General features: G+C 37.7%; 1 protein-coding gene across 1 annotated transcript in view; it reads right to left on the bottom strand.

Moving 5' to 3' along the window:
• Positions 1 to 3,994: 3,994 nt before the first annotated feature.
• ANGPT1 (angiopoietin 1) overlaps positions 3,995 to 25,971 on the bottom strand; it is a 381,437-nt gene continuing 359,460 nt past the window's right edge. Inside the window, exons 7-8 of the mRNA XM_007934880.2 lie at positions 22,615 to 22,745; positions 3,995 to 4,155 (exon numbers count right to left, since the gene is read on the bottom strand). Coding sequence (XP_007933071.1) covers positions 3,995 to 4,155; positions 22,615 to 22,745 — 292 coding nt within the window. The remainder of the gene's footprint in view (positions 4,156 to 22,614; positions 22,746 to 25,971) is intronic.

The raw sequence follows: 25,971 nt of genomic DNA, 5'->3' as shown, positions 1-25,971 counted from the left end.
GTGTGTCTGTGTGATTATTATACACATTAGCTGTGCAGTTCTGTTGAGCTGAGCCCGGCTATGCTGTTCTCAGCTGAACTCACTCACGTTATCTGGCGCCATCGAGCAGGTCAGCTGGTAGCTGGCTGGTCTAGGGTGGTCTCAGTTTGTCAGCTTGGCTTCACCACATGGCGTTCTAATCCTCCATTAGGCTGCCATGGATGTTTCTCATGGTACAGGGAGACTGGAGCTCAAGAGCTGTGCTGGCTGGGTCAGAACAGGCACACCAACACTTCTATTGAATTCTCTTGACTAGGTCTCAAGCCAGCCCACATTCAGGGGAAAATAGGCTTTATGTCTTTATGCGAAACGAGCCCTGGTGGTGTAAGGATTTACAGCCTTGGGAGCCCCGTAAACGGAAAAAAACAAACAAACAAACAAACAAAAAAACTCACTGCCGTCCAGTCGGATCTGACTCATAGCGACCCCTCCTTGGGTTTCCTAGGGGATATCACTACAGATGTGGATTGCCCAATCTCCTTTCTCAGGAGTGGCTGGCGGGTTTGAACCACCAGGCTTCTTGTTAGCAGTCAAAAGCCTTAGGCACTACACCACCAGAGCTCCAAGAGACCCCTATTGGACAGTTCTACTCTGTCCCATAGGGTCACTACCCATCAAAATCAACTTCACCCTGATGGTGTTGGAATCTTTATGGGAAGAGCTGCAACAGGACATGATACAGTTTTTTTGCAATCAGGCAACTACAGGGACTTTTCATCTTTCCACTGAATGGGCGGAAGGGAGCTGTGTAGGGTGGTGTCAACCTGACATGTTCATTTTACATTCAGGAGGTAGTGAGGAGTGAAGGGTCTGAACAGCAAAGAAACATGTTTAGAAGTCTGTGTTTTGGAGGAATAAACTGGCCATGTTTAGGAGGTTGATAGGAGAAGAGAGGGGCGGGTGAAAGAGTACTTTCTCCCAATCATCTAAACCCCAAACCAAGCATTGCCATCATAGGGTTTCCAAGGCTGTAAATCTTTAAGGAAGTAGAATGCTTCATGTTTCTCCAGCTGAACCCTGTTGAGTTCCAACTGCTGACCTTTTGGTTAGCAGCCCAATGTCTTAGCCACTACAGCAGCAAGCTCCTCCCAATTATCACATTAATGAGGGTTTGGATTAAAGTGGTGGCAGTGGGGCCAAAATCGATAGGATAAGAGCAAGAAATTTCCTTATAATGACTAAACAAAGACTGCTGATGGGATTTGAGGAGGGAGAGATGTGTAACATCTCCTTAATGATTTCCCTTCTTTCCTTCATGCCAAACTCAGGTATTCAACAAAATTCTCTAGTTCTACATCGAGAGTTTGCACAATTGATTGTTGTATGATATTATGACATGGATGAGTTGGCAGGATACAATCATATGGCAGGGAATTAGACCTACTGTTTGGGTTCACCGCACTAATGGGGGCTAAACGTTCTTATTTCATCCAGACCAGAAGTTTGTCAGGATGAAAGCTATAGTTTATTTAGCTCCTTTTCCCCCATCAGGCATTGCATACTTCCATAGATTGTAATTTTACATTTTGGGAAAGATTTATTTAAAATGAGATAAAGTTGCACAAATATCTTATTTCCAATTTTATTTAAATCAAATAATGTTGTGATTGATATGAAGAAATTTGCAGAGACCACATGAATTTTATTGAAATAAAAATTTAAGGACAAAATTCTAATACCTAATTATTTTAACCTCAAATAATTAAATGCAAAGGATATACATGTTAAATTGCTGCAAACGTGTACACCTTTCACAGTGCATGTAATGGAGTTGTAAACCATTTTATGCTGCTTTATTATAAATAATCAAAAATAATATATCATTTTCAAATCCAGGTAACAAAACAGTAAATATCATGCTTCCTTTTTTTTAAAAAAATTATTATTTCACTTAATTTTTTTTTTAATATAAGTTGAGAAATTGTCTGCCTTATTCAAACTGCTTAAAATTAAAAAAAAAAAATCTTTAGGAACACAAAAGAACACAACACTTATTTACTTTTACTTAAATGAAAATAATCAAGAATTTTAGAAGCAGGGTTATGAAGGAGCCACTAAGACTAAGAAAACTGTAACACCTGCAAATTGGGGTTGTACAAAGATACAAGAAATAGAAAAACTTAATGGTAAACATTAAAAAATATTTTCTTCAAATTTTGAATAGCTTTATTCTCTTGAATGGAGGAATGCCACCCAGGCAAAGGGGGTCAAATCAAGTCGGAAATGCATATCATTGCCTTGGAAATTGTTTTCTGTTTCTTTCCAGAAAACAGACTCAATATCTATTTCAATGATTGCATATATCTCATGTTTTGATAAAACTTTACTATTCTATCTTCAAGAATCTAGATGCAAAGACCTCTTCTTGATCACACGTTGCAATAACTTCAAATTACCACAAAACTTTGTGCCCAAATATTAACTCAAAATGAAATATTGTGAAGGAATATTTTCATTAAGAGATATATAGCAGCTAGTACTCATAATTTTATCAATTAGTTGGGTGGCTATGATTGTTTTTCTTATATGTGTTTCTCTTACATACAATATAGTTTTGCCAATTTTCTCCACTAATAATAATTTTTAAAAATCAGAAATAGCTTAGGAAAACAGCCTGAAGGAGAAAAACATAAAGAGGAGTAATGTATTTCATAAAGAAATATAGTAGCTTTCTTTGAAAAGTTGTGTTTATTTGCATCAATTAAGGATAACGTTGCAGATTAAACAGCTACTAGGTTTACCATGGATATAAACATGCTATGTACAATAATGTTCATAATTCTTCTTTTATTTTTCATAGACTTCAAAGTGTATCTTTTATAGAAACTGGAACAGGGTGGATCTGGTAAGCATGTTTCAGTTAATTAACAAAAATTAAATTAGCATGTAATAACAGAGGGAAGAATTGAAGATCTAAAACCCTTCTTAAAATAATGAAGTCACCCTAAGTGAACACATGCAAGGAGATACTACAAAATGAACTGTTCCAGTTTCAATATAATACACTTGAAAATACTGCTTTCCTTTATAGTATCAAAGGAAATATTAAATGCATGTATATTATTTTTTTAAAAAAAACACTTAATGATATATTTCACATTCTTTAAACTTTCTTCAGGCTATAAATATATTTATATATCAGTCAGTCAGTTTTTACAGTAAATGAAAACTGCAACATGGGGGAGGGGTATGTAATTATTTTACCTCAGACGTCCTTACTTATGTTCATTTTAAAAATGAAAACAATGTGTAATGAAATAAAATATAATAGAGTGTGTTTTGATGTCACACTGTTATTCTTCATGCACTACGATTCATTGTGGTTTACCAAAGTGAAGTTAAATTTGAAGATGGTCTATAGAAATCAACTATTGAGTATAATACTCCAATTAGGCTTCTGAAGTCCATTAACATTTAACCAACTCAGGGGATATTGCCGTTCTTCTTGGACATTTATCAAAATTGTGCAATGGTATAAATTTGTTATAGGTTTGCATAGAAATAACATCATTTCCCTGGTGCAATACATCTTTTCCAAAGGATTATGGAAGGCCTGTTTTCAGTCTTTATGCATATCTTTTGTTTTCTCATTCTTTCTCTCCTCTTCAGTTTTACATAAGCCCTATGTTCCAGCTGGTGATCATAGTCCCAAACGTTGATCCAGTAGTAGTCTGAAGCACAGTGAACTGAGCAGTTTCTCCTCTTTCAAAAGCATGACAGGGAGTGGCATTCTGTATATTCATGCCATATGAACACAGCGACCCCACATAGAGAAGTCTGCAAACTCAAAAGGCCTCAAATCCACAGTTCAGAATCCTGATGACTTCATATAACTACCCCTCGTTGCTGGAAGGGAGACGATATTGTTTGCTTCAGGCATTTTCAAGAAGTTTCTCATCTGGTAGTTTTCCCAGATTTCTTTGTCGTTTTCGTAATTGCTTTTGACATTGTGCTTTCAAAAGTCCAAAGGTCGGATCATCATAGTCGTGGAACGTAAGGAGTAACTGGGCCCTTTGAAGTAGTGCCACTTTATCCCATTCAGCTTTCCATGGTTTTGTCCAGCAGTATAGAACATTCCATTTAGATTGGAGGGGCCACAAGCATCAAACCACCAGCCTGGAATATCAGTTAAAAAGGAAAAGAGAGAAGAAACAATGATAAGTAAGTCAAGCATGTAAAAATTGATGCATTAACTAAAAGTGAAATTGTTCTTATTATGGTTATTTGCACAGAGAAGGCATTCAATAAACGTCTGTTCAATAGTGGAATTGTTTTAAATGACAACTGATTTAGGTAGTGTATGAACAGTCAGAGGAAAACCAGTGTTCAGTGTGACGCCATTTGAACTCATTTCCACTATAATGATGTGTAGCATGAGGGCTTCAAGAGAAGAACTAAGTCAGGCCTGACTTTACATATACCAAACAAACCAAGCTCGCTGCCATTGAGTTGGTTCTGACTCACAGAGACCCCCCACTGCGTTTCCAAGGCAGTAAATCTTTATGGAAGTAGACTGTCCTATCTTCCTTCTGAGGAGGGGTTGGTGGGCTTGAGCCACCAATCTTCTGGTTAGCAGCCAAATACCTTAGGCACTATGCCATCAGAGTGCCTTGACTTTATATATAGGGCAATTAAAATACAGGAACCCTTAAGAGACATTTCATTTCAAGCCTGTTACTGGAACTAGAACAATTAATTATTAGTAAAGATGTTCAGTAGCTTATCAAATTGAGATCAAAATAGATGCAAAGAGATGTTCTCTATCCATTTTATTTATAATTTTGCCAAGAACTGGTCCCAAGGTGCTTCTGAAATTGATTGGATGCTGGGAAATCAGTATAATGCCCAAATTGAGAATTACTTTATATGTTCTCCCTAGAACTATAGCAATATAAGAAGAATTCAATAGTGGCCATATACTACCATATACTACTATATAGCCAACACAAATGGAAGAAATGACAAAATAAAGGAGCTGAACAGAAGATTTCAAAGAGCAGCTTGAGCAGATAAAGCCAATTATTATAACAAAATGTGCAAAGACTTGGAGTCAGAAAACTAAAAGGGAAGAACACACTCAGCATTTGTCAAGCTGAAAGAACTGAAGAAAAAATTTAAGCCTCGAGTTGCAATATTGAAAGATTCTATGGGCAAAATATTGAATGATGCTGGAAGCATCAAAAGAAGATGGAAGGGATATACAGAGTCACTGTACCGAAAAGAACTGGTAGATCTTCATCCATTTCAGGAGGTGACATATGATCAAGAACCAATAATACTAAAGCAAGAAGTTGAAGCTGCACTAAAGGAATTGGTGAAGAACAAGGCTCCAGGAATTGACGGAATACCTATTGAGATGTTTCAAAAAACGGATGCCCCACTGGAAGCACTCACTCAGTTATGCCTAGAGATTTGGAAGACAGCTACCTGGCCAACTGACTGGAGAAGATTCATATTTGTACCCATTCCAAAGAAAGGTGATCCCACAGAATGTGGAAATTATCGAACAATATCATTAATATCACATGCAAGTAAAATCATACTGAAAATAATTCAAAAATGGCTGCAGCAGTATATTGACAGAGAACTTCCAGAGGTGCAAGCAGGATTCAGCAGAGGATGTGCAACAAGGGATATCATTGTGTCTGTCAGATGAATTTTGGCTAAAAGCAAAGAATACCAGAAAGATGTTTACTTGTGTTTTATTGACTATGCAAAAGCATTTGATTGTGTGGATCATAACAAATCATGTATAACATTGAGAAAAATGGGAATTCCAGAACACTTGATTGTGCTCATGAGGAACCTGTACATAGACCAGGAGGCTGTTGTTTGTACAGAACAAGGGAACACTGCATGGTTTAAAATCAAGAAGGGAGTGCGTCAGAGTTGTATCCTTTCACCATATTTATTCAATCTGTATGCTGAGCAAATAATATAAGAAGTTGGACTGTGTGAAGAAGAACATGGCATCAAGATTGGAGGAAGAATCATTAACAACCTGTGATGTGCTGACAACACAACCTTGCTTGCTGAAAGTGAGGATGACTTAAAGCACTTACTGATGAAGATCAAAGAATACAGTCTGCAGTATGGATTGCATCTCAACATAAAGAAAACAAAAATCCTCACAACCTATAAGCAGCATCACAATAAATGGAGAAAAGATTGAAGTTGTCAAAGACTTTACATTGCTTGGTTGTACCATCAATACCCATGAAAGCAGCAGCCAGGACATCAGAAGACATATAGCACTAGGCAAGTCAGCTGCAAAAGACCTCTTTCAAGCGCTGAGGAGCAAAGATGTCTCTTTGAGGACTAAGGTGCACCTGACACAAGCCATGATGTTTTCAATCGCTTCATGTGCATGTGAGAGCTGGACAATGAATAAGGAAGACTGAAGAAGAATTGATGCTTTTGAGTTGTGGTGCTGGCAAAGAATGGTGAAAGTGCTGTGGAATGGTAAAAGAACAACAAATCTGTCCTGGAGGATGTGCAGCCAGAATGCTCCTTGGAAGCAAGAATGGCCAGACTTTGTCACACCTACTTTGGTCATGTTATCAGAAGGGACCATTCCCTGGAGAAGGATGTCATTCTTGGTAAGGTGGAAGGTCGACGAAAGAGGGGAAGGCCCTCAATGAGATGCACTGACATAGTGGTTGCTGGAGATGGGCTCAAGTGTAGCAAGGATTGTGGAGATGGCAGGTGACCGGCGGTGGTTCTGCTGTGCATAGGGTCGCTATGAGTCGGACATGACTCGACAGCACCGACCAACAACAACTATTGTACGGAAGGGAAGGGGAGCGAAGATTTTGGACTAGTTGGAGGACACATGTTGATTTGCGTGAGGGGAGGCATGGTATGGAAAGAGTCTGTGACCAGCATGATGATGTTGGGGAAAGGAAGGACACTGAAATGTGCACATAAGATATAGACAAGAGAGGCAAATAATAGTGTATGCACAATACTGCATTACCACTAACACCAAACACCAGGCGACAGATAAATGCAGACAATTGAGATCAGGTGAGGGTCGGTGACCAGGAATATACCCTAGACTAAGGATAGATTTAGCTGAAAACAAACAAACAAACAAAATAGTAGCCATATATGGGTGGTCCCTAACTTATGATGTATTCGAGTTACAAAGAACTGTACTTACTACTGTCCATTTTTTGGAGCTATTTTTGTGCTTTTTATCATTTGTAATATGTTCTACATAAAATGTTGCAGTATGTAATTTGCTTTGTTATCATTCTCAGATGTTTCCTCACAGATACTCAGTTTTACGATTTACTGTTCAAAACACTGACGTACAGATTTACTTTTCTAAATGAAATCAGAGGATTCAGTTGCTTGGAAACATGGACCCAAATGCTGAGCGCTGTGCTAAGGTCAATAGACAGATCCAGGCAGCGGTTAAAGGTTACCATGAAATATATGAAGAAAAAGGAAAAGGACCATAGAGACAACTCTCACTAATTTTCTGACCATAGCCATTCCCAGGATAACCCAGATGATCCAGAACCTTCCGCATGTGAAGTTATTATAAAATGCCAATATCATCCAAATCTTCATCATGGGAGTAAATTTTATGATTTGTGTATGTTTTATGCATGCATGTACAAAATATATCTGTAAGTTTATATGTAATGTTTCCAACCCCAAAGACAAATAACGATTGGATTTATAAAGACATAATGAAAACTAAAAAAAAAAAAAAAAAGAGGTATTCCGAAGGGAACCCTGTGGTAAGTTGGGGACTGCTTAGAGTTCCTGAAGGAGCTCTGCTGGTGTAGTGCCTAAGGCATTTGACTGCTAACCAAGAAGGCTGGTTGTTCAGACCCACCAGCCACTCCACGGAAGGAAGATTGGGCAAGCCACGTCTATAGAAATACCTCCTCAGAAACCCAAGGAGGGGTCACTAAGAGTCGGATCCCACTGGAAAGCAGTGAGTTTGGTTTTTTGGTTTTATAGTTCCTGCAATAGAAGGCTCTATTTTCTCTGTGATTGTTTAAGGGCTGTCTAAATGTAGTTAGAAGAAACAAACAAACAAAAACTTATGATGATTAACATGGAGAGCCTATGCACTTTATTTTTTTTCTTAATTAAATTTTTAGGTTTTTTATTTTTAATATATATAAAACAGTCTCCTTTCTCCCTCTCCTGAGGTAACATGACCAAGATCTTAAGGGAAAGATTTATGCCAGAGTCCTTTGGCATACTTTTATTTGGATACAGTTGACCTCCCTTTGATTACAGACTTATACCTAAGGGACTAATAGCTAAACAAAGAGAAAGCTGTACAGCTGATCTTTAACTGTAACATGAGCATCATCTTGCAGAAATTTTAGGAAAAGCTAGTCCTCATTTTTCAACTTTGGAAGATGAATACAGCTGGGTTATGTTTGTGAAGTCAAGCTAGGGGCATGGCAGACAGCACTAACCACCAGTTTATACTGGAGGATGGTAAGGTATGTCTTGATAAATTTGAAAAGACATGTATTTAATGGTGTTTTACCAACTGTATGCGAACAGCATAAATGTTAATGCAATTGAAACGAGAGGGACAAGAAGGCTCTTGTTTAATAGGAAGAAAGAGGCACTGTCAAATTTCATCTCTCTTCTTAAGATTAATTCCTTTAATTTTTGATAAGTACAACTAGTAAAAACGTGTTACTTATATTACAAAAGTCATTCCAATATCAAGGAATCCAATATCAATTATTTATCCAGAAGACTTGAAAGGACAAAATAAACCCAATTTTATTGCTTCAATTTTTCAACTTTTCTCTTCCTTTTCTATGACCTTCTTCAAGGGACTCATCCATTATGCTAAAGAGCCTGTGATAGCCTTTCAAATGTCCACTACAGATTCTGAAGCAAGCACACTTACTCTATTGTGGAGAACTACGATTCACAGAAGGCTCTTTCAAGCTGCATTAGGGTACTCATGGTAAAAGTGTGTGTTTTTGTTTATCTGGTTTATAGAAAGTCACAAGAGTCCTGGAAAAGTGTGGGATGGCAGAGATCTTTTGCAACAACAGCCTGGCAATAAAGGGCATGCACTAATGGATACATGCATTGGGAAACTTGGGATGAGTTTAGGAAAGAGTCAAGAAACAGTGTGAGCCTGTGGGAGAGTCAAATAAATTGATCTTGTGTTTCTTTCTAATGAGTAAAGCAGTGAATTGTTTGTGTTGAAGAGAAGGCATTTTGGAGATTTTGAAAGAAGTCCAGTATGGCTGGTCACAGTGTATAAGAAGGAGCAACTAGCTGCTATCCGGTTGCCAGACCCATGGCAACCCCACGTGGGCAGAGTGGACCCGCATCCCACAGGATATTTGAGGCTGTGTCCTTTCAGAAGCAGATTGCCAGACTCTTATTCCAAGGCAACTTTGGGAGACTTCAAACTTCTAACTTTTCTATTAGTAGTCAAGGGCTTAGTTGTTTGCAACACCCAGGGACTCTTCAACAAGGACAGTCACCTGAAACTGAGAGGGTCTGAATAGTAAATCACACAGGGCTTTCCTTCATGATCCTTAGAGCAATGGAAAGCCAAGGCTATTTACCACCTCATCTCTTTTACTTATCATTGTGCCTAACAGAGTTTGATTAACAAATGACTGATAAGGGAGTATAGGCTTACTGACTGACTCTGACTGCCTAATTCCTTGTAAATTCTCTATTTTATGGAGTAATTTAGTTCACTGAAAAACTACATTTGATAGCCACCTCAATATCTAACATCAAAGTTCTTTGTGTTAATGTTTTTCTTTATTACTTCAATATGTAATTATCAGGAAGTACTGTAAAACAGCACTTAATCTCATGGAATTAGATCCAGTGTGGGAAAGAGACAAAAGGAAAAAGAAAATAAAAGTAAGCAAATAAATAAAATTGATACAAATTGTCACCAAAAACTGCCATGAAGAAAATAGTTAAGAAGCTATGAAGGAGAATAACAGGAAACCTACTTAGGTTTTGGTTTTCATAGAAGAAGGTGGTAATTAATGAGACCAAAAGGATGAGAAGGAGACAGGCTTGAGGAAAATATCCTTCTAAGCAGAGTATAGCATGTGGTAACACCATGGGACAAAAACAAACAAACACTTAGCATATTTAGAGATGAAAGGAAATCACTGTGGCTGGTAGATAGTGAACAAGGGGAAGAATTGTAGGAAATGAAACTGGAGAAGTAGACAGTCTTGGTGGGAAGCTGGACAATGTTTGTGTAAAGATTCCTACTTTAGCCAGTGCCTTGTCCATCATCAGGTGAACAAGCAAAACATTCTCCAGGAACAGGAACCAATATTTAACCAGGGAACCAGGTCTGCTTGGTTGAATATTTAATCAGGCAATATTTTGAGTGCTCATTCTGTAACTCTGATCTGCCAAAGCCAGCCTGAGCATACGTGGCAACATGATGAAGGGAGAAAATTGAATCCATAATCAATTCAACAAATATTAACCAAAGGCCAGACATAGGGAGAGAATTGAATAAAACAAATTCCTGACTTTAAGGTAAATAGTTTTCTGAAGGAGACAAACCAATTGTTAATAAGATGATTAACGTTAAACAAAGACATGAACATCTATGGATATGAGAGGTAGAAGGTCCCAACTGCCTGGGAGCAGTAAGGTTCATCCATTTTTCACCTGAGCTTGGCCCTGAAGGGGAGCTCTGGTGGCACAGCACCTAAGGCATTTGACTGCTAACCAGAAGGCTGGTGGTTCAAATCCACCAACCACTCCTTGGAAAGAAGCTCAGGCAATCTCCTTCCATAGACATACTGCCTCGGAAAACCAAGGAGGGCTCTCTATGAGTCGAATTGACTCTATGGCAGTGAGTTTGGTTTTGGCTTTGGGCCCTGAAGGATGGTGAGGAGCTCCCTGGGCAGGCAGGAGGGTTAACAGAGAAACATAATATGTATACTGGAAGAGCAAGGGAGAGCATCTGCAAGCAGCTTGGTTTGGCTGGAGTGTCAGAGGGGTTTGGCTGAAGTGCTTAATCGATAATATCTTGGAAAGAAAATTTTATATCCCCAAACAGGATCAAATATACAGGTGTAGAAGTCAGGACTTCAATATATCTTTTTTTGGGGACAAAATTCAATCCATAACATATGGCTTTTCAGGATTTATATTTAAAATACTTGATACATTTTAATTTCTTTCAAGGAATGGTAGAAATTGATACACATAAACTCCTTAGTTTGTTTTTATGCCTGTGTCACAGAACGCATAGGAAATAACTTATGCTTATTTCCCTTATAAATAACTTAGAGGGAAGGAGTTGTAGTAAATAAGCCTAGAAATATAAGCAGGAGGGAGAACACAAAAGTTTTTATCATATTTTCAGAAATTTTCTTATGGGTAATGGGAGACTGGAGAGTACTAGACCAGAAGTCACAAGACCCAGACTTTGATTTTGATGTTACCAGTTAATAACCAACAGATTCTAGGCAATAATAAATGATATTTAATATTTATCAGTTAGCCTGTGTCAGAGACTGTGCTAAGATCTTTACATGCATTGGCTTGGAGATGGTATTTATTCTTAAAATGACCATATATGGTGGGGCAGGACCATGAAAAAGATACGGATGTACAGAGAGTTTAAGGAACTTTTGCAGGGTCACATAGCCATAACAGGGTCCTCATGGAATATTATGTCTGATTATCCAATTTCACAGCACAATTACAAGGATCTGATAATATGATGCACTTTTGGAGCCTGTATAATACTATCCAAAGTGCTTGGTATAAGTTATCTGGGAAAGCACAGGGTTTAGGGTAGCGGCAGAAGAGACTAGATCTTGTGAGTCAGAATGATTTTCTAATGAAAATAAGGTCATTGGTTCCAGCACATTTCTTTATTTCCCTTATAGGGCTTATTAGAGAAACACAAAAACAATTTAGACCTATATACGACACTCCTCGGAAGGAAGATGGGGCAGTCTACTTCCGTAGTGATACTGCCTCGGAAACCCAAGGCAGGGTCGCTATGAGTCGGGTCCGACTCGACAGCAAACAACAACAACCATACGATACAGTATAGCTATAAAATGTTTGCGTTATGAAGACAAGGCCTTCAAGGACTGAATATGTTTTTGTTTGGATTCCATGACAAAATCAAAGAGCTTAAGGTACATGATTATCTGTGTATCTTACGACTAGTGGGTCATGCACATTGCAAATGATTAGATAGTAACGGGTGAAAATAAAGACAGTGAATCAAGATGGCAGAAAATGAAAAGAAAAGGCCATTATTTCTGATGACAATTTAGGCTGTAGAGTCTTTTACAGAATATTCTGAACGTCATGGTAGCAGAGGGAATTATTGTTGGGCAGGTAAGTTATTTCCTATGCTTTCTGTGATATAGGCATAAGAAACAAACTAAGGAGTTTATGTCTATCAATTTCTACCATTCCTTGAAAGAAATTAAAATGTATCAAGTATTTTAAACATAAATCCTGAAAACACATATGTTATGGATTGAATTTTGTCCCCCAAAAAGATATATCGAGGTCCTGACCTCTGCACCTATATATTTGATCCTGTTTGGGGATATAGAATTTTCCTTCCAAGATGTTATTAAGTCACACTGAAGTAGGGTGGGACCTGTTGTTGTCATTTGCCGTCGAGTCAGACCCAACTCATAGCGACCCCTCTTTGGGTTTCCGAGGCAGTATCACTATGGAAGTAGATTGCATCTTCCTCCGAGGAGTGGCTGGTGTGTTTGAACCGCCAGCCTTCTGGTTATCAGTCAAGTGCCTTAGGCACTACGCTACCAGAGCTCCTTGGGTGGGACTTAGTGTATCCTTTGTTGTACCTTTCAAAATGGGAGGTCAGACATGGAAATAATGTCCTACACAAAGAGTAGAGAGTGTGTAAGGATTAGTTTACAGGTCAAGAAATGCCAATAAATGCCCAAGGCTACTTGGCTGCCAACTCAAAAGTTGGAGATTCAAGTCCAACTGAAGTTCCCTCAGAAGAAAGGCCTGGGGATCTACTTCTGAAAAACCAGCCACTAAAAACCCTACGGAGCACATTTCTCTCTGACACACATAGGGTCTTCATGATTTGGAGTCAACTTGACGCAACTAGTTAAACCTAAGCCGACAGAGACAAAGAAAGATCTTTCCTTAGAGTCCACGAAGAAAGAGTATAGCCCCACTGATGCCATGGATTTTGATTTCTAGCCTCTGGAACTATAAGAAAATAAATTTCTGTTCTTCAAAGCCACCCACTTTATAAGAAACTGGGACAAAGTTGTTTTAAATTAGATTGATATGAACAGGCAAAAGCATAGCAGACTCCAGGTCACTCATATGTCCTGCCTGATATTCACAGGTAATCAAAGCTACTCAATACATATGTACGGGTGCATGGGACAAAAGTGTTCTCCATGAACGTATAGAGGAGTGTGCCTCTACGGTTTGCAGTGTAGCTTGCAGTTACTCTCTGACAAGATACAAATAGCTGGATTCTATATCCTTTGCAGTCCTAGGTAAATATTAACTTTGTACTTTGTTCTCTATGTGCCTTGGAATAACAAATGAGAAATATGCTAAAGACTAATCTAAGGAAGGTCCTTTCAGTTTAAAAGGATTCAGTGATGCAAGCAAATGATAGAAGAAAGCAGCTTGTGAAACTGATAAAATGGCTCAAGCGTTTTAAGGTTGGCAACTGCCAAGAAGTACTTTACCAAGCATTTTTCTTCATAACCTGTAACCTCATGTATATTTTAATAAGAAATTTGAGATGTATGTTTCTAATTCATTTACACTTAACTCATTAAAATTTAGTTTTGTAATAACTATCCAGGGCTTCGCAGGCCTTTAAAAATCATTTGAGTCTTTTATCTTTGAAACAGAAAATTCACATTTTATCACCATTAAGTGAAATTCTGTCCAGGAAATAGGAATTTGATTCATAGTTTTGCACTTGAAACTCAAATTTATTTGAAAGTCAGGAAACCTCACTCTCAAATTATCCTTATCTGAAACAAAAAGACCTCTCAAAACCCTTTTCTAAGGCAGAAAGTAGAGGAAAATTAAAAAAAAAAAAAAAGTATACCTGTTTTTATCCATGTCTTGCATTCATTTCAATGCATGCTTTCTAATTAGTAATATGCAAAGTGCTCACACAGAAAATATGATTTTATTATTTTATCACTAAGTAAAGATGAGCCTGAACTAAGCTGATTGGTGTCATTATTAGAAGTGGGCTTATCATGAGAAGATGATGGATTTGCATGTACAAAGTTGGTCTACCAGCTAGCTTCAAGGAGCAGCTGCGTGGATCTCCTGTGCATGGGAGGCTAAGGACCTTTGCAGAAGTCTGCATTCCTTCTGTCATCCTGTACTATGTCCCCTTCAGGCCAAGAACTTTTTTTTCCTTGCTCTTCTTTTTGTTCCAAGGATGAAAATTGTTTATCCTGGCCAATAGTCTTGAATTCATTTAAAAATTCTAGGTATTCTCTTACCGTCACTCCTTTCCCTTGGACATCATTTCACTTTTAACCATGTGTAAGTGAGAAATGGTCATGAAAATGTGCTGCAAACAATAAAATTGACCTCTTCCCTTCTCTTTGAAGGAGGCACTAAAAGAAGCAGATAAGGTCATGGCCTCTGCAGGCTGAGTACCTGCATGCAATTCCTGTCTCTGACACTTAATTTTGTGACCTCTGGCAAATTATCTAAACTTTCTGTATCTTAGATCTTATCCAAAGCATTTCTGTGATCCCTGTTTCAAATAGTGTTTTGGAAGTGCATATAGGATACTAAATATAAAGCAATTAGAATAATGCAAAACGCCTAGTAGACAGAGTTAAATAAACGTTAGCAATATTATTATTAGAAAATACAAACAAAACTGTTTGGTTATTCCACATTCACTTTCAATTATTAACCTCCAATTGCAGCATTGTGCTGTAGATCTATCTGTTCTGGTTCATGTTTTTCCAAATGCATCTTTTGAAAGACATTTTCTGATATCCTTCACTCTTTTTCCAATATATGAACTTTACCAAGAAAATAGAAATTTACCTCTTAACTTTGCAGTTAGAAAGATGAAATTCATTTGAAAGTCAGGAATCTGTTCCTGGGGTTCACTTATTCTTAAAAGTCATACCCAATCCTTGATATTTATCCCTTTGATCCATGTTTGTACATGGAAGTATGTGCATATATTTACATACTTCAAATCTAAGTTCATGTTAGGGTCACTTTCATACTCACTTTGATTGCCTTACACAGGAGTTTCCAACTGAGTCATTCCAGTTTGACTTTCTACTGAGAATTTGAATTTTCACCCCAGCTATACTGAATCAGGGAGCTCTGGTAGCATAGTGCCTAAGGCATTTGACTGCTAACCAGAGAGCTGGTGGTTCAAATCTGCCAGCCACTCCTCAAAAGGAAGCTTGAGCAATCTACTTCCATAAATATACTTTCTCAGAAACCCACGGAGGGGTCACTATGAATGGAATCAACTGGACAACAATGAGTTTCGAGGGTTTTTTACACTGAATCAGAATCTATAGTTTGCCAAGCTTCCCAGGTGATACTTACAGATTGATCTCCAGGTCTTATATATACATAAGAATCACCTGGGGAGCTTGGCAAACTGTAAATTCTGATTCAGTATCTCGGGTGGACATGCAAATTCGCAGGAGTGGCTCAAACTGGAATGAACTGGTTTACATTCTTTACACGTGTTTTCACCAGATTCACTTGTGATTTTGCAAAGTCCTTTCCGAGGCTCTGGGAACATATGCATTCATGAAATCAATAGTTTTTGAGCACATGCTATGTGCCAGGCACTGTCTCGACCCTGAGGATACAGTGGTGGAGAGTATAAGTCCCTTTCAAGGAACATACATTTTTTTTTTTTCCTTTGACAAACAGAGATTTAGTGTCTTAAAGTTTAGGAGGCTAGAAGTCTGAGATCAAAGTGTCATTTCTAAGGGCTGGATGAAGGCCTCTTGACCTCAGGCTTCAGTTCTGCCTCTTGCTCCTGGCTCAGTGAAGCTAGAGGCTTCTCTTAACTCAGGCAGCTGCTGGCTGCAGAGGCTGACAAACCCAAAGTTGACAAGTAAAATCACACAGTCTCAAGATTATTAAGCAATAAGGTAGGCCACTAGGACAAATCCAGATAGAGTCACGAGATCAGCAGGCACTATGGCAGGCTGCTGAATGAAGACTCTGCTACATGCAAGGTCCAAGCATGCTCAAAAGAGCAGAGACCTTTCTCAAAGCTTCTTCTTATATACTGGAAGCAGACCACATTACATTTTTGTGGAGTAAGTTTTTATGTTATACACTAAATATATGAGTTGTGCTGAAGTAAAAGTAATTCAACGTGGATTTCTGTGGTCAACTTTAAATTAACCACCTGGATATTTTCTTGCAACGTTTTTGCCTGAAAACCTAGGAAATGCCAGTTATCTGACACTTCCTGCCCTGTTCTTCCTGGGTTATTATAAACTCTAAGATGATTTTGTTTTCCTAAAGATCTTGTCACTTCAACATCACCCACCAACTGGAGACGCTGCTAGTTTTTTTCTTTTTTTCATTTTCTTTGTCATTTTCAAGATGATATAGCAAGCAAGGCAAGCATTTATCAATTCTTTGCTGTTAGCATCTGGTAAGTCTAGGGTGCACTAAGAAATTTATGTGTATGGCTTTATCCCTTCTTTTAGGACTGAACTGAGAACTATTCTTTGTTAGCTTTAGAAAGCTTTGTCTGTCAGCTGACATAGTTTATGCGTGGGAAAAGAGATCAGAGTTTCTACCCCAGCAGATTCTTTCTGCAGAAGGTTAGGTCACATTTTACGTGGCTTTTATATTATACACTAAATATGGAAATTGTGTTGAAACAAAAGTAAGGTAAGGAAAAGAATGAAAAACAATACCATGTTTTTTTTTTTTTTTTTTTGCTGTTGTTTTTGTTGGCAACCTTTAATAATTAAATTACTAATAGACTTTGAAAAACACTCATTTTGAAGAATCCTAATTGAGGCACTGTACCACCAGAGCTCCTTAATTTAGTACAAAAGATCATGCTTGCTTTGAATGCGACAATCTGGTAATAAATAAACTCTTTCATTTTCATAATTCTGGAGTAAGACATTTTTCACGTATTTATTTTTTTATATAGAGCAGATCAGTATAAACAAAAGCACATATTGAATGAATTTACACCTTAATTTTCTTCATGTTAAATAGAAGTTCAAACTGTTAAGTTTTAATGAAATTGATTCCTCTCTTTGGGTGTAGGAAGGCACACTACTTATGCTCCTGGGGGACTAAGAAAATATTTCCTACAATCACCTTCTAAATTTATTCCTCCTAGTAAAGAAATATACAGATTTGCAATAATAGCCTTTATAAAGGGGGAGAACTTAGAAGAAAACTTAGACATATTCCCAAGGTCAATGGTAGTCACAGAGCATAGATATTTCTGGCTTACAAATCTATGCTGACAAGTCATCGCTATTTAATGATTAATTAAGGGGTTAGTTCCATAGAAAATGTGTGTGGCAATTTTGACCTTGAAATATATGCTCTGGTAACATAAGAAATGTGTAATAAAACATTAAGATTATTCTATATTTACATTGAATGGAAGAATTGTTGGCTTCTTGGAAAGGTGGAAATAAGAGGTACACATACTTCTGGGAAAAGGGGAGTAAAACGTTGTGGTTATCTTCTTATAAATATAAATGTGTGGTGCTTTCTTAGCTCACTATTTTACTTTTCAACTTAATAATATACTATGAATTACAGCCTACACATGGAGCATTTTGTTTTTCTCTAATAACAGCTGCAATGGGCACATTGCACAATAGAAGCACAGAACCACAGGAAAACTTGAAAGACTATCTAAATCTAGACTCATAAGTAGAGGAAAGTGCATAACTAAAGTCTTTCTAATGAATGGCTCTGTTCTCTTCCTGAAGATGTCAATAACTAGATGTGCAAGATCCTCTATGGCAACTCATTCCAGTCTTTGATCCTAAGACATTCTATTTAAAGTGGGTTCTTCCTTCCTTCGAATAAGTATCCAAGTTGTCTGTAGACCTTACTATGGTTCAAAATTGTGTTATTTATTGCTTACTTTTTTGTTGATGGTCTTCCCCAATAAGGTGCAAGCTCCATGAAGGCAGGAAACTTTCTGTCCTGCTCAGTAACTGGCTTTAGTAGGTACTGTTAGTTGTTGCTGAGTGGATTCTGACTCATGATCCCCTCATGTTGTTGTTGTTATGTGCCGTCGAGTCATACCCGACTCACAGCGACCTCTCCTTGGGTTTCTGAGGCAGTATCACTATGGAAGTAGATTGCCCCATCTTCCTTGCAAGGAGTGGCTGGTAGGTTTGAACCGCCAGCCTTCTGGTTAGCAGTCAAGTGCCTTAGGCAGTATGCTACCAGAGCTCCCGATCACCTCATATATGTCCACTAAAATACGTTAAATTGATGCAAGCAATTGAAGAAGTTAGAGAGTAAGGAAGATCAAAAATATCTTCTGTTTTCAATTAATCCTATTTCACATTGTTGAGTCTTTGACAGATCAGAGTAATAATGATACTATATTCTCCAACTAAAATCCTTCCATGTACTTAAGGAAAACTACTTAGGAAAGTTGGAGGGCAATACATCTTAATTTATCCTTAATTCCTTTTGAAGAAACAAAGGTAAACATACATAAATAAACAAAATAAAACAAAGCTTTAATCAATGATGACAGAGAACTATTAGTATGAAGCTTCACTGCTTAAAAGAGACTATTTTAAATAACCAACAAGCTCAAAAGGAAGAAAGGAGAAATCATTAAAGAAAAGAATTCTAAGGGAAAAATTGACAGAGCTTAAATGGTGGTAGTATGGAGCAGCCAATTAGGACAGAAGTCTGAGCCAACATTCAAGTCACTTGGACTGTCATGGATAGTCATCCTTAGGTTCTCCAGTTCTTAGCCATCTAAATTCCACATTTTTGTTTTGCAAAGTGAATAGCTCTGCAGACCTGGATTCTTTCAAAAGGATATTTGATAGGGTAATAGCGTTTGTTACAAAAGCAGTTACTCAGACTATCCCAGCCCAAGTAATCAGTGGAATTTTTTTTCTCTCCAACATATGTGTTTGTTGGTCGGTAAGAAGCAGGTCCAAGAATGATTATGGATGAAAGAACATGACAAAGTTCAATCATGTGAAGCAGAAATAAAATCATAAATCTAAGCAATGAAATTTTCATTGACAACAAGAGGTACATTTTCCTCTTTGCTTCACTCCATATTTTCATTACTATGACAGGAATATGAACATATTGGAATGCACTTCCAAAGAAACAATTGAAAAATTTTTACTGTTGGTCTTTTATGTATTATATTTATTTGTTAACAAAAATTATCTGTAAAAATAGACATGGAGAAAAGTAAGCATGTTTCAATATTAAAACGTGCAGGGAACTGGAAAATCCAAGTCCATTTGTCTTTGCATAAAATTGCTGACAATTTCATTTATGCAATCAGGGAGGTAATGAAAAGTTTTTCTTTCATGAAAAAAAAGTTCAAGAACTGACCTGTGGGTTCCATTTTTTAAAAAAACACCCTAAATTTGTAACAACTATTTGTTTGCTTTTGCTGGTTATGGGGTCATAAAATTACATATAAGAGTCTTTTGAATATTCAATGCCAAAATGATATGTTGACAGCTTAAGGGAAAGGATACCATAGAGGTAAAATAATAACAGATGGCTGTGATGATGCTGGAGCTGGCCTCACATTGAGAAGCTGGAAATATAAGTGGAGTGGCCGGGGATCAATGGACTGTGTTGTGGTGGTGGTAGTAATAGAAGGGTGAGGTATAGGTGAGGGAGTAGAAAGATCTTCTCTAAAATCATCCCTCTATACTATTTGATGCTGTATTAATTCATGAGTGAAATTTCAACCAACATCATTGGTTCAAAATTTGGGAGGGATTTCATGGGTTATCAGCTTACAACCAGTCAGAAATTTGCAAGCATTCATTAATGAATCATCTTTTGTACTGAACACAATGTATCATAAATCTACTGCATTAGATGTTAAGAATGAAATAGTGAACATTAACCTACTTTAACCTCCCTTATGTACAAAGTACAGAGTTTTTCCCCTTGCTTATTTCACTTAGCTGGTTTAGAGTTCAAGTAAAATGATACCACATGTGAAGTAATATATAATAATATGTAATATAATGGTAATTAAATACAAAGTCCCTGGGTAGTACAAATGGTTAAATGTTTGACTACTAACTGAAAAGTTGCTGGTTCAAACCCACCCAGAGGCACCTTGGAAGAATGGTGATTTGCTTCAGAAAGGTTAACAGCCTTGAAAACTCTATGAAGTCAGATCTACTACGCACACATGGGGTCAGTATGAGTTGGAATTGATTTGATGGCAATTATTTATCATACAGATAATTTAGGGGAGGAAAAATATTGTATTTGAACAGTTCTTTCCTTACTAGAATGAAAACATGTTTGGTTATGGAGTAACACAGGGAGACAATCAGGAAAGTTGAAGATGGGGATGATTGCCAGTCCATTAAGAGAGCGAAACAGCACTCAATTTGGAGAACTGAAAAGGAGGTGTCCTTTACAATTTTATTTGGTGCCAACTCCTGATATTTTCTATGCCTCTTCCCTGCCAGGACTTATAAATTCTGGAGCTGCAACATTTGCGATCAGGTGTTAGCTTCACCCCAAATTTTCATTACACATGTATCAGTCTCACAGCTTTGGAAGTATCCATTTAAAATTTGTGTCAATCATTCATTAAAACTTTTTTAAAATCAATGATTAGTTAAATATCAAATATTGTGAATATACTTAAAATGCAAAGTTTGTGTTATTCCTTTGTAGAGGAAAATCATTCTACTTGCTACATTAGAAAGTAAATATAAACTAACTAAAGTTAAAGCAAAATAATATTATCTAATTCTCAGTAGATCCATTGCCTAATGAAGGCCCTAATTCAAGAAGCTGGGTTTGGTTTTTTGGTTGGACTATAAAGAAGAATGAGGCATCAGGATTGGAGGAAAACTCATTAACAACCCACGATATGCAGATGACACAACCTTGCTTGCTGAAAGTGAAGAAGACTTGAAACACTTAGTGATGAAGATCAAAGACTGCAGTCTTTAGGCCTCAGTATGGATTACACCTCAACGTAAATAAAATGAAAATTCTGCCAACTAGACCAAAAAGTAACATCATGATAAATGGAGAAAAGATTTCAAGTTGTTTCAAGGAATTGCATTTTACTTGAATCCACAATTGATACCCATGGAAGCAGCAGTCAGGAATTTAGACATCGTATTGCATGAGGCAAATTTGCTGCAAAAGATTTACAGTGCTAAGGAGAAAAGATGTCACTTTGAAGACTCAGATGCTCCTAACCCAACATACGGTATTTTCAATCGCTCCATATACTTGTGAAAGATGGACAATGAATAAAGAAGACCAAACAAGAGTTGATGTCTTTGAATTGTTGTCAAAGAATTGTGAAAATACCATGGACTGCCAGAAGAACAAAAAAATCTGTTCTGGAAGAACTACAGCTGGAAAGCTCCTTGGAAGCGAGAATGGCCAGACTTCATCTCACCTACTTTGGTCTTGTCGTCAGGACCATTTTCTGGATAAGGATATCATGCTTGGTGATGTAGGGTCAGCAAAAAGGAGAAGACCTCAATGAGATAGACTGACCGAGTAGCTGCATAGCAAAGATTTTGAGGATGGCACAGGACTTTGGTTGGTTGTACATAGGGTCACTATGAGTTGGAATCTACTCCACGGCCCCTAACAACAACAACTACCAAGGCCCTAACCCTGGAGCTAGGGTTTCTGCTCTTTGCTAAGAAGGGTGATTAGGAAATGACAGAAAACTATTACGGATATGCTAGCATCAAACTGAGAATTTCTCTTTGACAAAATCAGAAAGTTGGAAAAAATATTGAAAAGGTATGAAAAGGATTAACCCTGTTACTATGTGATACAGTATTATTTTATGGCATATAGTATATTTCTACACTAAGAAATATCTTGCAGAGGGCAATCCAATATAATGCAACACTTCTAGCACAACTGTTTTGAACTCTATGACTTTAAGTCTAACTATACCTCTTTATCCTTCTTATTCTATTTCAACAGACTGCCCAATGAACTCTACTACACATTTACAAAGTATTTTGTAAGTAGCAACTGCGCTGTATGTTGAATTCCTAATATGTAATTCATTCTACTAAGGTATTATGATGATTATTTAGGAGGTAGAATAACAGGGTCTTCAAAAGGCTAAAGGAATTTTTAAGCTTTGCCTACTCCCCTATAGATGTTGAGGAAGGATGCAAACCTCTAAGTATTCTAGCAATGTCTTGCACAAGAACACATTGTAAATTAGTGGTCAGAATAAAATTATCTCTAGAGACTTGCTCTTAAGTTTCTTGACCAGATGATCATACCCCTTTCTCATAGATAAGAAACCTCAAGCCTCAAACCAATGAAACATAACTTAGAGACTAGCCCCAAAGGACTTACCTCCTGTTAGCATGAGGGCACATTTGCACATACAGTTGTCATTATCGGCATCTTTAGTGCTGAAATCAGCACCATGTAAGATCAGGCTGCTCTGTTTTCCTGCTGTCCCAGTGTGACCCTTTAAATATAACCTAAAGTTAAAAAAAAAAAAAAAAAAAAAGATAAGCCATTCAACAGAACAACAGAGCCCAGAAGACTGACTCATTGGATGTTGACCTTTTTCATCATTTTTTCTCTTCTTTCAACTCAGCCCTTCTGAAAACACTAAGATCCATACTCTATGAACCTAAAGTCGGAAGAATGAAAGAGAGGAAAAAAATGAAACAAAGAAGCAAGAAAGAAAAGGAGAAAGAAAGAAGGGGAGAAAAAAAAGGGCAAAAAATCTAAATGACAGAGGTAAAATTCTCTGTGGCCTATGTATGTGCTGTTTATGTCACTATGCAGCTCAAACCCATACAATTCTTGGAAAATGCAAGACTCACAAAAGAAGGAGCATGCGTTTATTTTATTATTATGCATATCAATCTTTAAACCAAAGTAAATTTTAGAGTGTCAATACTGCATAAGTCACACAGTTGATATTTAATAGTGATCATGTGCTAAACATTATTATTAATAGTAATACCAATAATAAGTCTTGTTGATTGAGGACTTTCTCTGTGCCAGGCACTCTGCTAAATGTTTTCCAGCTGTTATATCATTTAATTTTATGTTACATCTGTGATGCACACATTTATACCCTCCTTTTCCATTTGTCAGCAGCCCTGGTGGCACAGTGGTCAAGCTTTCAGCTGCTAACTGAAAGGTGGATGGTTCTAATCCCCCAGCCACTTCATGGGAAAATATGTGACAATTTGCTTCTGTAAAGATTTACAGCTTTGAAAACCCTATGGGGCAGTTTAACTCTGTCCTATAGGGTTCCCATGAGTTGGAATTGACTTGATGGTAGTGAGTTTGCATTTGTAGATACCTAGACATAGAAAGGGAGCTCTGGTAGCATGGTGCCTAAGGCACAGGACTGCTAACCAGGAGGCTGGCGGTTCAAACCCACCAGCCACTCCTCGGAAGGAAGGATGGGCAATCTACTTCCGTAGTGATACCACCTCAGAAACCCAAGGACGGGTGGCTATGAGTTGGGGCTGACTCAATGGCACATAACAACAATAACAACAGACATAGAAAGGCTGAAAGCAAAGAGTACCAGAAAGAGGTTTACCTGTGTTTTGTTCACTATGCAAAGACAGTCAACTGTGGGGATCATAACAAATCATGGATAACACCATGAAGAACGGGAATTCCAGGATAATTAATTATACTCATGAGGAACCTGTACGTAGGCCGTCGTTCAAACAGAACTAAGGGATACTGCATGGTTTAAAATCAGAAAAGGTGTGTGTCAGGTTTGTATCATTTCACCACACTTATTCAATCCATCTGCTGAGCAAATAATCTGAAAAACTGGACTATATGAAGAAGAACATGGCATCAGGATTGGAGGAAAACTCATTAACAACCTGTGATATGCAGATGACACAATTTTGCTTGCTGAAAGTGAGGACTTGAAACACTTACTGATGAAGATCAAAGACAATAGTGTATGGATTACACCTCAACATAAGGAAAAATAAAAATCCTCACAGCTGCCCAATAAGCAACATCATGATAAATAGAGAAAAGACTGAAGTTGTTCAGGATTTCATTCTACTGGGATCCAGAATCAATGCCCCTGGAAGCAACAGTCAAGAAATCAAATGACATATTACATTGGGCAAATCTTCTGCAAAAGAGCTCTTTAAAGTGTTAAACAGTAAAGACGTCATTTTGAAGATTAAGATGTGCTTTACACAAACCATGGTATTTTCAATAGCCTCATATGCATGTGAAAGCTGGACAATGAATAAGGAAGACTGCAGGAAAATTGATGGATTTGAATTATGGTTTTGGTAAGGAATATTGAATATAGTATGTACTGTAGAAGGAGCTCTGGTAGCATAGTGCCTAAGGCACTTGACTGCTAACCAGATGGCTGGAGGTTCAAAGCCACCAGCCACTCCTTGGAAGGAAGGTTGGGCAATCCTACTTCCGTAGTGATACTGCCTTGGAAACCCAAGGAGGGGTCGCTATGAGTCGGGGCTGACTTGATGGCGTATAACAATAAACAACAACATGTACTGTAGAAGAATGAACTGATAAATCTTGGAGGAAATATATCTAGAAAGTTCTTTAGAAGGGAGGATGATGAGACTTCGTATCTTACACTTTGGTCATGTTGTCAGAAAGGACCAGTCCTGGAAAGGATATCATATTTGGTAAAGTAGAGAGTCAGCAAAAAAGGGTCAGACCCTCACAAGATGGATTAACAGGGTGAGCTCTAGCTTGGCAACAATTGTGAGGATGGTGGAGGATTGGGCAGTGTTTTGTTCTGCTGCACATAGTGCCCTTTGAGTCAAAACCAACTCAATGGCACCTAACAACCACAGGTTTACAAGGCTATGCAAGCTGCGATTTAGCTATGTTTGACTCCAAACCCCCATCTCTTAATCATTCATTCCCTGGACAAATTTTTGTTGACCAAATACTGTATTCCAGATATTGTTCTAAGCACTTAAGGCAAAAATCCATGTCTTGAGAGGCCTGTATTTCAGTGGTTTCCCTAAAATTAAATAAAAAATCTCAATTATTTAATCTCATAAATGACATTCTTCAAAGAGCTTACTTTACTCTAGAAACATTTCTTATATAAAATTTATATTAACCTAGTTCAATGGCTCTCACATGATTGAACACATAACAAACCATCTGATCCTTTGGGAAAAAGGTTGATTGCTGAGTTCCAACCTCAGGCACTCAGATTTGGAGGTTTACAGTGGGGCCCAGCAACCTGTGTTTTCAACTAGCATCTCAGATGACTCTTTGCACAACAGATTGTCCAAGGAGAACATTTAGAATTCTGTCTTAGAATTCAGAACCGGGCAAATTACTGTTGCCTAATGTAGCTCTCTGTCTGAAGTCTGCTTGTTTCCTGTCGATCTTATATGCTGCTGTCATATTCCTCTGGGCAGTGTTGCACTATGAAGAATGAGGATTGCATTCTGCAATTGCTCAGGTCCTCGGAAGGCTCCTTAAGGCTCAAAGCAGCTATCCTAAAGTTGTCAGTTTCCATTTGACACATTAGTTCTTCTCTGGTCACGGCTTCACCCCTCTCTAACTCGACTAACACTGCTCCTTTGTACCAACACCATGTTCTTGCCAAAATCATCTGTCAATACGCCCTTCAAATTCACAGCATCACCACTTCTCTGCCAGTGTCTTATTTATGACTCCACAGCCACAGAATACGGAAAAAAAAAAAAAAAA

The sequence above is a fragment of the Orycteropus afer genome, unplaced genomic scaffold, assembly GCF_000298275.1.
Source record: "Orycteropus afer afer isolate SDZICR_OR568_19922 unplaced genomic scaffold, OryAfe1.0 scaffold00021, whole genome shotgun sequence".
Lineage (NCBI taxonomy): Eukaryota > Metazoa > Chordata > Mammalia > Tubulidentata > Orycteropodidae > Orycteropus > Orycteropus afer.
Note: the sequence above shows the minus strand (reverse complement) of the source record. Positions and strands in the feature narration are given on the sequence as shown.